This window comes from Porites lutea, chromosome 6, assembly GCF_958299795.1.
Source record: "Porites lutea chromosome 6, jaPorLute2.1, whole genome shotgun sequence".
NCBI classification, from domain to species: Eukaryota; Metazoa; Cnidaria; class Anthozoa; order Scleractinia; family Poritidae; genus Porites; species Porites lutea.
The window spans coordinates 680,254-696,632 of record NC_133206.1 but is presented as its reverse complement, the minus strand read 5'-3'; the positions used below and the strand labels follow the sequence as shown (position 1 = coordinate 696,632).

The 16,379-nt window shown below is 36.9% G+C and overlaps 2 protein-coding genes across 3 annotated transcripts; one reads left to right on the top strand and one right to left on the bottom strand.

Moving 5' to 3' along the window:
- Positions 1 to 840: 840 nt before the first annotated feature.
- On the bottom strand, positions 841 to 1,710 carry LOC140940760 (adenosine receptor A3-like). Its single transcript, XM_073389723.1, has one exon. The coding sequence runs from the start codon at positions 1,708 to 1,710 to the stop codon at positions 841 to 843; it is 870 nt and encodes a 289-aa protein (XP_073245824.1).
- Positions 1,711 to 6,755: 5,045 nt separating this feature from the next.
- LOC140940488 (ribosome biogenesis regulatory protein homolog) lies at positions 6,756 to 16,239 on the top strand. Of its 2 annotated transcripts, XM_073389463.1 has the most exons (14): positions 6,756 to 6,928; positions 7,888 to 7,960; positions 8,229 to 8,267; positions 9,630 to 9,668; positions 10,532 to 10,582; positions 10,943 to 10,993; positions 11,353 to 11,431; positions 12,019 to 12,126; positions 12,763 to 12,812; positions 13,089 to 13,154; positions 13,581 to 13,622; positions 14,066 to 14,161; positions 14,490 to 14,524; positions 15,604 to 16,239. In XM_073389463.1, exons 1-14 carry the CDS (start codon positions 6,762 to 6,764, stop codon positions 15,728 to 15,730), a joined length of 1,023 nt encoding a protein of 340 aa, XP_073245564.1. In that variant the 5' UTR covers positions 6,756 to 6,761; the 3' UTR covers positions 15,731 to 16,239. The 2 variants fall into 2 exon arrangements, with proteins under 2 accessions (XP_073245564.1, XP_073245565.1); XM_073389464.1 differs by lacking the exon at positions 8,229 to 8,267.
- The last annotated feature ends 140 nt before the right edge of the window (positions 16,240 to 16,379 follow it).

Genomic DNA, 16,379 nt, shown 5'->3' with positions numbered 1-16,379 from the left:
CCATGACGGAATCAATTAAAAGTAGTTATAATTCATTTAAAATATTTTCCCGATTCTGATTGGCTAAAAGCACACGCATAATTCACCATAACCAGCTACTGACGACCAAATTTGGAAGAATTTTGCGATTAATGAACCGATGACGTCAAAAGTGCAACTTCCTTGCAGGTTAATGCACCGTTAACCGCGAAGACCTGGGACGAGGTTGAGTTGTTTTGGTTGTGAAGACAAAAATGGCGAACATTTCACTCGTTTCAAGAGTAAGAACTAGGCGAAATAATAGCTAAAAACATGGCAAGAACAGTAAGAAGACAACTCGAAGGGCGACATCTGCTATTTGGAGAATATTTGCGGAGCTGAACAACCCTAAACGTGCACTATCGAAGATAAACTTAACATGCATCGATGGAGGTAAGCATGTTCGAGCTAAGTTTTTAAACTAGGAATTATTTTGAATGAATAATAAAACAGTTATTGAATTCGGCTTTCGTATCAAATGAAGAATTATGGAGGTCGACGAGGAGAGTGTTATCCATAATTCTTCATAAGATACTTAATTGTTAATTTATCAGCAATAGGAATCCATCTAGGGGACTTCAAGCCTTCAGAAAATATGATTATACTTCCTGAGGCCAAGAACTACCCTGTCGGCAAAGTTCTGAACCAATTGCAGTATACTTAATATGTTTTAGAGGTGTTACCCCATATGGTGGAAAAATAAAACATTTTACTTAAAACAAATTAAGCGTTAATGTAAAAGTAGCGGAAATGGAAATTTTTAAAAAATTAAACGAAACCTCCAAATTCGTTATATTAGGCTGTTCCGTACGGGATGTTTTCTCAGTTGTGTGGATCCAGGAATATGTTTCTCAGTATTTCCATGATAGCATGTCGAACATGTCTCATCTTCCAAGAGTAGATCAGAGGATTGAGAGATGAATTGAGGTAGGTCAGCATTTCAGAATAAAGCTCAAAATGCCGTAACACCGTAGTCGGTCTAGCGCTTAAGTACAAAATTTGGTAACACGTGAAAGGCAGATAACAAATCAGGAACACAAGATACACGTAGAATGTACCAAGTGCAGTTTTTCTCTCCCTCACAACATTAGCTATATCTCCGCCATTATTCTGTGATAGCTGTTCCTGCAAGAAGTGAATATGATTGCTGTGGCGACGTACAGCTAAGTAAATGTTGAAATAAAACAAGGCTGTGGTTAGGTAACAAACGATATCAACAGCTACGACAATAAAGGCCTCAACATTCGGAGTCCATCTGAAAAGCAACGTTAGAATCGCACTCAATATCCAAATCAAGATCACCACAGCAACAACGCGCTTGTGCGTCACGAGTTCCTGGTATCTGAGGTGAAGATAAATGGCCAGGAATCTGTCTGCAGCTATGGCCACAACAGCAAAGAATGAGGCATACGTAAAAAAATACGCTGTGTTTTCCCAAAGGTGTGATACAATCTCAAACGTTGAATTTTGAGTGTTTTCTCGCAACCGCATGACAAGCAATGTAACGTACAAAGGTTGAGCCAGTAAACCAACACCAAGATCAGACACAACCAGACTCATCAGTAATGTTTTTACGGCTCTTGGTATCGTCAATGGTTTTCTCAGAGCGAGTATTGTTACAATGTTAAACGTTATGGCGGTAAAACCGAAGAATGCGTTAAAAACGCAGTTAGCGATTATTGAAGCTCGCATCATTGCTTTGCTCATTAATGTTCAGAACTCTGCCTCCAGCACTTCTTTAGTTGTATAGTGTGGTTCCATTTCCACGTATGATGTTAAAATTTTTCTTTTCTTTTTACATTTATGCAACCGAGATAAAAGGCCTAATTTCATGACAGACATTGATCGTTATCGAGAGTTATCTGTATGACGTTACCTGTTAAGTAATGGAATATTGGCTGCCTAAAAAGTATTTTTCAAACTATATATTATCGTACAGGATTTATAGAACCCCAAAAACTGGTGTTTAAACGAGCAACGGCAATATCAAAAGGTTATTACGTGACGAATAGTCTTCTTTATCTGAAGGAAATCCGGCTTCATTTTTCAAATTATATTTGTTTTATAAGGTGGCATTATTCTTCAGCTCAGTCAGGAGAGCGATATTAGTATTATTGTTCGTGAATAATTAATGTATTTAAGAAAGGGGGAACAGGAAAAACATGTTTGCTGTTAGTTCTAGGAAAAGTGTTCAGCGAGCGATATGTGTTATTACTGAAAACTTGGCAGGATATATGTTTCAATTAATTAAGTTAGTAGTATGGGATGAAAAATACGTACGTCTACGTTTTACAACGTTTCTCGCACTCTCTCTTATGGAGCTCCATAAATTGTTAATCTTCCGAAAGGTTGCGCAAAACATTGCAGTTATTAATCACGACATCAACACATTATGTCGAACTAGCTTGTTGTCTTTTAATTGCCTTCAGAGCTCAATTATTGTTTTGCCATGACAAATTTCACGACAGCTTTTCCCGGTAAAACTAGCGCGCGGATGACGTCAGAGTGACTAATTTGCAATTTTTGTCTGAAATTGTCATTTTTCTCATTTTAATGACAAAAGACAGACAAACATGACATTTATATGACAAAAGTCAGACAAAAGTGAGAAATTCGCTAATTCAATTTTAGTTTGTTTGTCTGAGTTTCGGGTCTATAAAGTAGCTGCGCGCAGCGCTAATTGAAGCTGTGAAGAAATTGGAATTGGAAATTTATCCCTGTTAAAATGCTGAGTTGTTTTTTCTAAGACTACGAAATACGGAGCTGTCGGATGCAGCACCATGCAGTTAGTTCATGAAGATGGGGTGTTTAATAAGTTATATGAATCATGAGACAACTTTTAACATTTTCACAAGGAGCTGGTTATTTTCAACCACAGACATGAACATCACATGCTTCAGATGACACTTAATCTTGTAGGTTCTAGCAGTGAAAGTCATAAGTAGTAAATGCAGAATCAGAAGTTAAATAAAGAGAAAGAAAATCCAAAGTGCTAATTCTTGGAAAACTTATTCAAACGTATTATGCCTAATAACGGCGAATCCAAAAAGGAAAAAACTAATAGGTATTTACAAAACACAGACAGTTATAAGACGGCCAGTACCGCTGCTGCATCCACCGCGGTTAATTTTTCTTGGTTATATCAGGCGCAGTATGGAAGTTAGAAGCTCCGGGTTATGGGCGCCTATGGGCGCCTGGTTATATTTATAATTATTTTTTTGGCGTCAAAAAAAATGTTGCTGCATTTATTTATTTATTTATTTATTTATTTATTTACTGATTTAGTATAAATAACATACACAAGGTGGAAAAACAATTATTCTAGGACTCGAAGTCTCCTACAAGGCTAAAGCACCCTATGTTTTCCTCTCATATTTTGCCAATACCACTATCATTATCATTATTATTCCGATAAGCGAAGAGTGCTTGTCAGTTCTGGCTATTGATGAACAGTATAGAGATGGATTATGAGTTTAAAACTGATTGGGTCAACAATTAAATTCGATCTTGCGTTGTCACAAATTGACAAACAAAAGATTATGCTTTGTTTTCCCTTTAAGAGAATCGCTTGATAGCTTTCTTGGTCTTTTTGGACGTTATTAGTGTAGTTAAACATGACAGTATATACTTAAAGTTTTGACTATTTATAATTTCAGGTCTGTTTTTTACCTGATTATCTATTTGACTTATTTTTTTCTGTCTACAGGAAAGGCAAGAAAGCTTTATTTGAAAATGCAACCAGTTTTTGATGACATTACGCCCCATTAGTTCGTCATGCTGGAGTGTCTCAGATGTTTTCCTAGTTCGCTTAATATCTTCTTAAATTTTGTAGTGTACAAATTTGAGATCGTAAGCTCCTTAAATTTTGAATTTTTAATGCCCCTTTTTTAAGATTCTCAAGAGACTTTGAGCCAAACTCAGTGCGGTGATAAAATGTTGGCCAAATAATATTAAGTTTGTCCCTGACCAAAGTAAAACCTGTTTAAAAACAAGTTAAGGCTCTCGCGCATTTACTGACGCTAATAACTGCTGCCTTCACAGTAATTTTCAAGGAGTTATAAAAGCTCCTCTAGAGGGGCTAATTTAACTCCTTACAGTGGAGTTATTTTTTGGGGAGTTATTTTAACTCCAAAAAGGAGTTTAAAGAACTCTTTTTTAGGAGTAAAAGTGACCCCAGATATTGAGGAGTTAATATAAGCCCCAAAAAGGAGTTATCCTGTACCTAAAATTTTTACTCCACGCTCAGAGTTAAGTTAACTCCTAAAAGAGTAAAAACAACCCATGTAAGGAGTAAAAGTAATCCCACTGGGAGTAAAAAGACCTCTTTTTCAGGAGTAAAAATTACCCCAAATCCGGAGTTAAATTAGGAGTTAAAATAACCCCAAAAAGGGGGTTATCCTGTACCTAAAATTTTTACGCCATTTTTGGAGTTGTAATAACTCGCTAAAAATTACGGTGTTAACGCGGCCCACCAGTTAATTTGCGCTCTTTCAGTCTTTATCGCGATAATTCAGTATATTCCCACCCACTTATTTTGTCAAATGTGGGCAAACCCAACTAAAATTGAATTCCTAGGGACTATATCCAAGTTCAACAAGAGAGATAAAATTTCGTCGTAGCTTGTTTACGCTCTCCATAAAACGCGAAATCGACATTTTCACGTCATAGTCGTCCCCAAACGGAAAAAAAATTTCAAAAAAAAGTGTGATGCTCGTGTAGAGTTTTTGTTTTGTTTATTAAACCTATTGCTTTTTTGTTTGCTTGTTTATTTTGTTTTGTTTTTTAAAAATTTTTCGTTGCCGTCGCGTCGTTGGATCTAAAGTCCCTAATGTTTCCTGCGAATCAAGAGGAAGTGATGTCATTCGTCATTTGACGTAGGCATCACGTGGACGCGCATGTTCGATGGAAAAGCAAACGGTCGCTCTTCGAAGCGCAGCCTCCGGCCTGGAGAAACCACTACTCACAGGGTACAAAGGTAGCGTCAGAGTAGCGTGCTTTTCATGATCACTAGAAACCAATAACAATAACAATAGCTTACATAATCCTAAAGGGTATAACATATATTCTGCGGCGCTCGCTTTCACGCTGCTAAAGCAATAGACCTTATTCACGATGCCAGCCATCTTTGCACGCGCTTAAGGACTGATGGGATAAAAGCGATTTCACGTGGTTTCTCAGGGGGAGCAAACTTTCCAATACAAGAAATCAGAAACAGAAACAAGAAAAAACACAGAAACAAAATGAACAACTTTTTATATTGAGACGATAATAGCAAATTATGGGTGGAAGTGATCATTTTTACTTTTTTTGGTGCAGTAACGACCGTAGATGTCCTCACAGCAAGCAATAATGACGTTAATTTTTTCGAAACTCAAACCGTACATTTTGCATGACTATTAAATCGTCATTTCGTTTTGAGAGAATAAACAAAGTCAACCGCGATTTCTCTCATTGGCAAATTTTATCTTTTGTTTGCCCCCTGAAATACCACGTGACATTGCTTTTGTCATGGATTCTAGAAAGTCTTTCTGTTATCCATGCTTTTATCCCATCAATTCTAAAGCGCGTGCAAAGATGGCGGGTATCGTGAATGAGGTCTATTGCTTTCAAAGGCTGAAATTACAGGTTTCGAAAGGACTCAAATGCTTTTTTTTATTATTGTATCAAATTTGGGTCCATAAGGACGTTTGTGGGACAGGAACACTTGACGAGCACCTAAGAACGTATGCGTGGGAGACTAAATTTATGATGTAGCTTAAAATTCCGTAAAAAATTCCGTGTTCTGTCACTATGCGCACGCGCACTGACTCCCGACAACCAGGCTAACCTAGGCTATGGATAGCTGTTACGCTGGCGACTGCGCCGGCACGAAAACAATACCGGAAGTAGCTTCTGTTCACACACCGGCCTAACGGTGTTTTCGGCGCGATAGTCTGTAATGGAGCGAACCTGCACCGCTCCGTGGAGAGTCAGTTATCTGATAGGTTTTCATATTCTTCCGGTAGTATACCTCATATTAGCCTGTTCCAGGCGTTCACAGTGTAGAGCGCGGTGTTCAGATGGTGTAGAGCGAATTAAATCGTACTTGGGAAAAAAGCGAGCGGAATTTTTCCCCCGCGGTCCACCATCTGATCGCTTAAAACAGGCTAAACTCATACAGTTCAAAAAGTTCAAGTTCAAAAAGTCCGATATGGTACATGTACGAACATAGCCGGAGTGTTGATCCTTTTGCTGCATACGCCGCCTCAGTTTCCATTTGCTCGTTGGAATATTTTATTGTTTTCAAGCTTAAGAACAAAAAAATGCGCCAATTATATTCGTAAACAAAGTGTGAACAAATATATATATAAAAATTAATGATAAACGAGGTAATGGGTGAAAGACACAGGAAAAAATAACGGATTCCCATTTTTGGATATTTTTGGGTATTTAAAGAATACCCATAAAAATCCCAAATTTGGCAAAGTGAGGCAAGTCCCAACCAGGAAATTCCCAACCAAGTTCCCAGATTGGGACTTGTCTCACTCTTCCAAATTTGGGATTTTTATGGGTATTCTTTAAATACCCTAAAATATCCAAAAAAGGGGAATCCGTTATTTTTTCCTGTGAGACTCTCCGGACTCTGGGTGAAAGTGAAGGCCTAGGGGAACCCGTGGCTGAGGTTTCTTTCATGTTACGCACGCTTTACTGTCGTTGACTGAGTAACCTCGCATCTTCCATGATGCTCTTATGCCCGAGCCAAGATGGCGGACGGCATGGAGGTTGATGTCGCTTCTGTTCTGTCGGCGGCAGAAAAAGATGCAGAAGGGAAATTTAAATCTATTGATGTGAAGAAAGACATAGATCCAGAATTAGATGTTGGAAATCTTTTGGCTATCGATCTTCAACCCATTGATTTACGTGAGTTAAGGTGAGTTTAAACACATGTATGATGAGTGGTACACGTGCAAGGTAAGCATTTACAAATGATTGTTGTTTAGACTGGCAAAGAAAAAATATTATAACTATGAATGAGCAACATTTACTTCAGAATACAGAGCCAAATTTTAAGGTCTTAAACAGAAGTGACTTGGTGGCTCGCTTGTCATAAAGTCTAAGAGTGTTTTGATATGTACAGTATGTGGTCCTTGGAACTCTAAATTCGAGATTTCTTAATTTAAGAAAAAAAATTAAAACAAATCGTATAAGGGTTTGTTCTTGTAAATTGAAACTGCCTGTTTAAATTACGGGAAAAAGAGTTCTTATTCTATGATTTGTTTTAAATTTTCGCATAGGTCATAGGTCATGGACCAAGGACCACTTCTCAAAATTTGGTGATATTTTTCAGGAGCTGATAAAACAAAACATTTGAAGTCTGCAGCAATGTGCATCCAATGACAGAAAAAGGTTTATCTGAAAATCTGTTCTGCAAAAAGGCACGTCTTCCCGTTGCATTTTATTTATTCACAAGCCAAGTGAACATGACCATGCAATTTACGGTGTTATGAAAGTCCAATCTCCAAGAAAGGCAAATTAACCTACCTGTCAACAAACTTTAATTTCACGCCTCTACTCACACCAGGAAAGCCAAAACTTCGTCATACGAAAGAATAATAAACAATAAATCATCATGCCTTTCAGTTTTCTCTGTATTCTATTTCTCGATGAAAGATTTAGTCATGTTCTGAAAAGTCATGGACCAAGGACGTCACGGGCCAAGAACCATGTAATTTATTGTAGTTAGATGTAGATCAAGACAGTACAAAGAACATTCAATTTATTGTCCTTTTGTTGTCGCTCAAAGAAATCTATCATCCTTGTTTATACTTTACTGTATGTTGTAACTGGCCGTTATTCATGGAAACCTTTTTTCCCTTGTGTCTTTTTTAGGAAGAACAAGGAAGATTTTCTGAGGAATCTTGCCAGAGATAATGCACAGTTACTGTTTAATGCCATTTGGAAAGTAAGACTGATATTATTGACAATAATATTTTTGTAATGTACACATGTAGAGTTTTATTGGTTTCTATATTTTCTTTGGTTGTCAGCACAATGCTTCTTATACTTAATTGTTTAATTATTTATTTTTTTTGAAGAACTTCATCAGGCTAGAAATACCAAAAAACTTAGATTTCTTGAACATAATTTACCAAAATTAGTTCTGATGTTAATAAGAATGATACATGTAGCTGCCGTCTTTCTCAGTACTAATGACATGTTTAATATTTCAGCTGCCTAATGAGAGATCAGATGGACTTGTTCTTGCCAAGGTGAATTGTCCTGTATACAGTTATGAGCTAAAAGTAACCTTTCACCCAGATAGTCACTCTTAGGGCCTGTCATGATCGCATTTTCTGACGAGGAATGGGTGGATACATATAAGTCCTATAAGAATGTCTGCATAGGACCTGTTACTATTGAGGAAAATTGGCAACCAAAATAAGTTAATTTCATTGCCCTGTTTTCCTTCCACAGGTATAGCTAATGGCCAACCTCAATCAACATAAACATAAACCTTAGTTATATATTTAACATGGTCAAATGTGTATAGCTTAAAAGCTACTTTACAGGCAAGCCATGAAAAATAAAAATAAAACAAATAAAAAAAAACATGTGTATTACCTATATAAAAATATATTGATAATATTTCACAATTTTTGAATTAAGCTGAGTATCATCTGAAGAATTATAGAGATAGAGGAGGGTGTTATCTAGTGAGGCCTACATGTATGGCCTTGTCAGATAACAACCTCCCAGAATGATAATTCCTAGTTAAAAGCAAGCTAAAATATTCTTACAGCTGTACCTCCATAAGTTCATCTTTGACAGTGCATGTTTATCAGCAAGTTTAGGAGAGACATGTGAAGGGTTTTTTCGGGTCTGCAAATATTCTCCAAATAGCAGATGTCATCTTTTGAGTTGTCTTCGTGCTCTTCTTGCTATGTTTTTAACCAATAGTTCCCCTGTTTATTCCTCGTGAAACGAGTGAAAATTTATGTTCTGCCATTTTGTATTCACTACCAAAACAAGTAAACCTTGTCCCAGGTCTTCTCGGTTAATCATTCAATAATCTGGCAATTTTGCTACTTGATTGATGTCAGATGATAAGAAAGATGAATTCAATAATTGTATTATTACTCATTCAAATAAAACCCAGTTTAAAAGCAAGCTACAGTAAAACATGCTTACCTCCATCAATGTTAAGTTCATCTTCAATTGCCTGCTTATCGGCAAGTTTAGGAGAGAAAGGGTTGTTCAGGACTGCAAAATAGTATTCTTCAAATGGCAGATGTTGTCCGTCAATTTGTCTCCTTGCTGTTCTTGCTATTTTTTTAGTCAAAAGTTTCGTCATTGACCACCAAAACAGTCTCTCAACCTCCTGCCCAGGTCTTTCTGGTTAACTGTTCAGTTTTCTGGCAATTATGCTGCCCAATAGACATTCTTCCAAATTTGTTCAACAGTTGCTGATTATGATGAATTACGTGTGTAATATTAGCCAATCAGAAATGGACAAATAATCATTTTGAATGAATAATAATTATTATTTTTAAGGAGAAGTGGATAAATGATTGTCCTTAATTATTGAATGATTGAAATGATTCTTATTTTGTGTCTTTGATGTTTCTCTCCAGTTGCCTGAACCTAGCACTGTTATTCCGAGAGAGAAACCGGTAGGTGCATCCACACAGTATCAGGCCTGGTAATAAGGGCTCTGACTTGACAGCTTTGCTAACAAAGATTTTTTTATTTTTTTCGATTAAGTTTTACTAGTAATGAATACAATGTATTTTATAATTGTTGGTAGTTTTAAACATTGAAAATCACAATGTGGAAAAATGCAAACACGAATCTGTCACTTTTACCATGTAAACATTTGCTTAAAATGTCACAAATTTGCATAATTTCAAAATGAATGGCATTTTTAAAATGTCATCTTATAGTAATTTCACTGCAACCTTTGCTTGCTTTTAAAATCTTGGCAAGAAATTACAATAGTCCCAGAACCATATCTGTGAAAGTTTAAACTGTGCCTGTGGTTGCCAAACCAATCTTACATGTACGTGCTATTAAAAGCACTTATACATGTACAAGTCGCTACCCAACATGACTGTCTTGAAGAAGGATTTTGTTTGCAAGCACATGGTTTTTGTACAGACTATTCATTGCCGGTAAGCTCATGTCCTCTCAGAGAACTAGTTTTTTATCTTGAGTGAAGGGTAACAAGGGATCAAACTAGCATGCCAAGTATGCCAAAATACAGCAAGCAAAATAAATTAGTGCTCCTGAAAAAGCAAATTTTTTTAAACACATTATTTATTATTAAGGCTATTTAAAGGAGTGCCTTTGCCTGCCAAAAATTAATGTGAAGAAATCCTTTCTGCGTACACAATAGAACACAAACATTAATACACATTCACCTTTAGGTTCTACACAATATCGATGGCCTTCATTACTTTTTAGCTACATTGTCTGATACTATTTACTCAGAAATATCTGCTTGTCGTTAACCATTATTTGCACCTTTGTAATGCAGATTCCTAAACCAAAGTTGCCAACAAAATGGGAGGAGTATGCCAAACAAAAGGTACAAAAACTCAAGTTCTAATCCACCTGTTATTGTATTATGTAGTGGTTTAATTTTATCCATGGTTTAAATGTTATTTTCCTTTGTTTTAGGGAATGGCATATGGGTTTGAAACAATGAAAATAACATTAAGCCAGGGATAAAATTGAACCACAGCAGATATACACAGTGACTATTGTTTCTGGTTAATGAGTAAACTTGCAGACACTTACAATTTTTTTCGCGGTGAAGGTGAAAAATCTTTCTTACATTTTAATCTACAGTGTACTGTAACAATTTCGTGACATCTTCAGAAAATAATCCGTGGTTAGTAGAGTTTTAAAATGGCTATTATTTTTTATATTTCTGTTTGCTCCGCAGGGTATCAAAAGAAGGAAGCGAGAAAGAATGGTTTTTGATAAAAATACTCAGGTTTGTACAATTACTTGCTTGTACAATCATGTAGATTATAACTTGTTAAGAGCTGATATTGCTATAATTTATTCCTGGGGTTCTATTATCATAATTATTTTATTTATGAAAGAGCTAATCTTTAAGCCATTGTGAAATATTGTAATTAAAAAATGAATTTTTAGGTCAAAATTGATCCTTTATAGAAATAAATATTAATTTTGTTGCTGTCTGTGACTCATCCAAAAGACAAGTTCCCTATTTAAGTATGAGATTTTTTTCCCTTAGAGTACAAGAATGCAGTGTGACAACTTTTAAGTACATTTTACATGTAGGTGTATTGTGTCTCAATTTGCTTCAAATGGTTTTATCTTGATTAGGAGTGGAAGCCTCGTTATGGGTACAAGAGAGGAAATGATAACTCTCAGGATTGGCTTTTGGAAGTTCCTCAAAATTCAGGTACAGTGCCTCTTGTTTACTTTTGCTCAGTAGACATTTCTTAGTTTTCTTGTGGCCCTTGCCAGTTTCAATGTGGATGTTACATGTACCTCTCTTTGTGACAATAAAGTGTCAGGGACACTCTACTGCTGTGTTGATGACACCATTCTTCATGTATTTCAGGTGCACTCGCACCAGTTTGACGAGTCTGTCCCATTACTGTCTATTAGCCATTAAAGATGAAAGTTGCTGCCTTGTAAGACTGGTGTTACTCTCTTTGTGTAGCTGGGCAATGAAAATTGTTGCTGAACACTCCCTTGAGCATCCTCCATGTTTTGGTTCCCAAAGAAGTACAGTAATTGGTTTAGAAACTGTCTCATTCTTGCTTCTTCAACAATTGCCACTAAATCGCAGGCAGCATATCTGGGGTCTTGTCCATGAAGAGCTCTAAGTTAGATATATATGTGCTTTTTCCAGCAGCACATATAAGCTTTCTGTAGCAGCCATCAAGTTGTTTTCCAATGCAGTGGTCAATGTCCAACTCTCCGACCCATACAATACATGTAGCACACACCACAAAGATGATTATCCTTGTTATTTTTGTGTAGATCCCTATGAGGACCAGTTTGAGAAAAAAATTCAAGCAAAGAAAGAGAGAATTGCTAAAAATGAATATCAGAGATTAAGAAACATAGCAAAAAATAAGAAGATTCCAGGTGAGGAGGTTACATAATCATTTATGTTGTCAAAATCTTGTAGCACTATAGTCATCAGCTACACTGTACATGTATAGTCTTATTGTATTCTTGCAGTTTTGGTAATTCCTATGGCTGCTGTGACATCATGTGAAAACACTCTATAGGCCATTAATTTTTACAATGACGCTAGAGTTGACCTTGTTTTGATATAACCCTAACAGCTTTCTTATGTAAATGAAAATCATGATATTCTTTGCTAACTAGTGTTTTTCAAGCATAATAAAGTATTTCTATTAGAAAACAAAGGAGGTTCATATCAAAACAAGGTCAACCTCAGCCTCACATGTAGCCAAAGGTTTAGGGTACTAAACCCACAACTGTAAAATGGTCCATTATTCATGCAACAGCTACACACCACTTTTACAAACGTATGAATTAGTATGAATAACACGTGCTAATGGTGTTAAGGATGTTATACCTGGCATAAGTACCACGAGTGATATTTCAAAATTGTCTCAAATTTCACTCGCCTAACAGCTCGTGAAATTACGCATAACAATTTTGAAATATCACTTGTGGAATTTATGCTAAATATCACTACTAATCATGCTATTACCTATACAAAAACTTGCTTTGTTCTCTTTTTTTTTTCAGTTCCTAATAAAAACCTGGAGCCATCATCTAGACGACAAAGCAAGGACCAGGTATAGACAGGCTTTGCTGGCTTTGTTGGCATGTAATAAAATTTTGTGCTTTTTAATATTAATTTATATCTGCCTCAGGCTGTTTATGCATGATACAAATTAATTTTTTATTGTAAAATTAATTCAACTTAGAAGTTTTAGCCCGAGACAAATAAACGTAGATGGTTTGTAGCTGTTTTCTGTTGGGAAGTGCACATGATCTTGTGGTTTGTTCAAATTGGCCCCCGTTTTAGTTCTGGTCTAAATAATAACTCCTCTTAAAATTATTCTACATAGGTGACTGCAAAGTTGAATATCAGCAGACTGTCAACTGCGTCTCTCGGAAAATTTACTGAAAAGCTGGTAAGAATTTTGAACTGTTTCAACAAGACATTTGAGACTGTTGCAGGTGTTTAAATGGTGGAGATTGGTTGTACACGTGTTGTTCCTGACCACTACATGTATTTCAGTGTTTCCCTTCTTCTCTTCTTCATGCAGTCCCTAGTACATGGACACGTACCTAAACACTTGAATCAGTCTACAACCTTTTGTATCTGTTTTCTAGAAAGAATTCTAGAACTCATTTACAGATGTACAAGTGTAGTTTCTCAGATCTATGTATGATCACGCTGGTAATTCTCTAGTGAAATAGCAAATTTTGATGCAGTCAAAATTGATTGAGCGTAGTGTAGAGCACTAAAAAGACAAACGAGCTCTATTAAAGGTGCGGTAAAGAAGTAAACTGAAGTGTACATTTCCGTACTTGATTGTTGTGTGTTTTGACTTCAGCCGAAAGAAAAGATACAAAGGAAAACTGGCAAGAAGCGAAAGGTAGGGTGGATTAATTATTATGCGGAGCGTAGCAGTTTTTGTCTCATTAACTTTAAATTGGTATGTTTTCCATAACCTTGAATGTTATTTGACTCATGGGTTCACAAAGTATACTGTACTCGGACCACCCACGTTCGAACCTGTCTTGTAACAAAAAAAGCGTGCGAAGTTTTTTTTTTTTCGTGTTTAGTAAAACAGGCAACATCGCTATTCAACTCGTTGTGCAGCAATGTTGCAAAACAAGTTGCACGTTTTTTGTTGCCCGTTTTACCATCGGAATCCACTCTTGCTGATTGGTCTCTAGTCTCTCAAAAAGCTACTAAAACTGAGGTCTTTTTCTATACCCGAGAAATCCCCGAGGTCTGATTTGAAACTAGTATTTGTCTTTTTTTCTTGGCATCTGTTCAGGTATTTTCTACTTAATTACTGATAATTCATTGTAGTTTGAACCAGTTGTGGGCGACATGTCGAGTGAACGAAGCCGAAGTATGGAGTTGGCTGAGAAAATTGCCAGGAAAGAACCTTTAGACATTAATAAGGTACTTTAATACTGTATCCGTGTGTTGTTATCTTTTTTGCGACTTTAAAAACGAGAGGGAAACTGGACCGAGTACTTGTTGTGTACGCGTTCGCAAAGACTTGTGGGATCGTTACTGGAGACGCGCATTAAGCTATATGCCAATCTTAATAACTGTGCCAGAAGAGCCAGAAGTCTTTTCAAAGGTTAACCCGGCCCAGTTCTAAAGTGGTGACGAATAAGTGTACTTACATATACATCTTGCTTGCTTACTCTTTTGGGTACTAATTGTGTGCCGGTTTTCTGACTTTATGCCAAGTTCATTCACTGACATTTTATGTCTTTTTCAGGCCGTAAGTCAGCACATCACGGAAACACAGAAAAGGTAATTCTTTCAAGTCACTACAGCTTCATAAATTCTGATTTTTTTTCTCGAGCTTTTAGCCAACGTTGAGACAAGGCTTGCGCGGGCGTAAGTTTTCTGTCGCTTCTAACGCTGCGCGCTCCACCTGAAAGGACGTGTGGGTATTAAAAATGTATGTTTTTAGACCACTTTCACTCTTAGATGATTTGTTACTCTCACTTGAAAATCTGTTGACGACATCCTATGGTGCCACTAGTCATATGAAACCTCTGGCAGAACTTTTGCATGGTGCAGCTACAGTGGAAGGTCTCGTAAGCGTACACCCTCAGGACGCGACGCCAGAAAAACGTCCGTTACTGGAGCTGGCTATAAATAAAAGACCAGAAATGCAAAAAACTGTTTGTTAGTGTTCGGTTATGCTGTTGTTCTGACAATGTTGTAATTCAGTCACAAACATAAATTTCATTTCAGATTTTCGCTCACTCGTAAACCCTGAAATTACCCGCGGCCGCCTACGGGAATTGTCTGCTCACGGGAATGTAAAAATACACACGGTTTGCATGGGAGTTTAAACGGGGTTTCGTGAAGGCGGTCGTCAGTAGAGCTGTCCGCTCACGAGAGTGTCCAATAAGATAGCTTCCACTGTAAATTCTTTGGATTCTACAGAAAGAAGTTTGGATTTTTAAATTTTTTTTTTTACATTGGCCACTGTTAGGAATGAAAGAGTACATTCAAGTCAAGGGGAAAGGGATAAAAGTTTCTCTGAATGAGGTGATTTACTCATCCTATGTCTGTATAGTCTGCGAGCAAGCTCTCCATGTTGAATGGAGTGGCGAGCAAGAGGCGCTTTCGTGTGCCCCTCGCGTGTGACTTTTTACGGTAATTATCCTGCAGCTGAAGGCTTCTGTCTGCTCATTCAGTGACTTACTCACTGACGCCGGCTACAGGGCGTGGTGTGGACCGCCATACTGCCTAAAACGAGCGCTTTACACTAAGGAGACTTGTGTAATCCAACCTTTTGTTCAGATTTTCTTCTCCATTTTTATTTATTATTATTTTATATAATTTTATTAATACTGTTGCTTTTCAAACATTTTCAGATCGAGTGGATCCAAAAAGAAAGGAAGTGTTAAAGGGAAAAAAGGAAAAGGAAAAATAGGCGGAAATACGAAAAACAAGACTGGAAAAACAGGAAGAAAATCAGGAAAGAAGAAGACGAAGATCTAAAATGGAAATGTGTGGCAACGAGATTCGCTCTAAATAATTTGTTACAGAAAAAAGAGGGAAACGAAGGATTACTTCAAGGTCGTGTTTAGCCCACCACCGAATGGTGGCCTCGGATTCGGTGACTGTCATAACAACTTATAACACAGTAACTCGTAAAGGGGTGCATGTTGTCATTAGGTTGCTGCTTTTTTAGGATAATTTTGAACTGAATTCATTATTAAGTGTCTTTACCCATACTTTGAATGATCCTGTAAACTCAAAAAGAAAACTTCAAACAAATTTCGCAAGGGAGAACCTAACCGTTATCATTTTTTCGGTCATTTTTGCAGACATAACATTAATAGAGCTTGAAAGAGTTGGCCCAATTTTTTCAAGTTTTAATCCATGTCCGTCCGTGCCATCTGCAGCAACAGAAGACAGGAAACAGTTTCAATGCCCAAATTCGTCTTAAGTCACAAAACTGGACTCTTTTTGGAATTTAATTGATGTGAAGACACGTTTTAGCTTTTTAAAGATAAATAAATATGTGAAAAACCATGTTACTGCAATTGTAATGTAAACTTGTTTTGTTAGTGAATCCAGTTCACGACTTGAACACGAAGGGTCGGTTATTTAAACGAAGTCTAACCTAAGCCGCGGTTTAACAAAT

Coding starts and splice junctions, on each gene's coding strand:
- LOC140940760 (XM_073389723.1), bottom strand. CDS start 1,710: ATGCGAGCTTCAATAATCGCTAACTGCGTTTTTAACGCATTCTTCGGT.
- LOC140940488 (XM_073389463.1), top strand. CDS start 6,762: ATGGCGGACGGCATGGAGGTTGATGTCGCTTCTGTTCTGTCGGCGGCA. Junction 11,432..12,018: donor GGAAGTTCCTCAAAATTCAG/GTACAGTGCCTC, acceptor ATTTTTGTGTAG/ATCCCTATGAGGACCAGTTT. Junction 13,623..14,065: donor AAACTGGCAAGAAGCGAAAG/GTAGGGTGGATT, acceptor AATTCATTGTAG/TTTGAACCAGTTGTGGGCGA.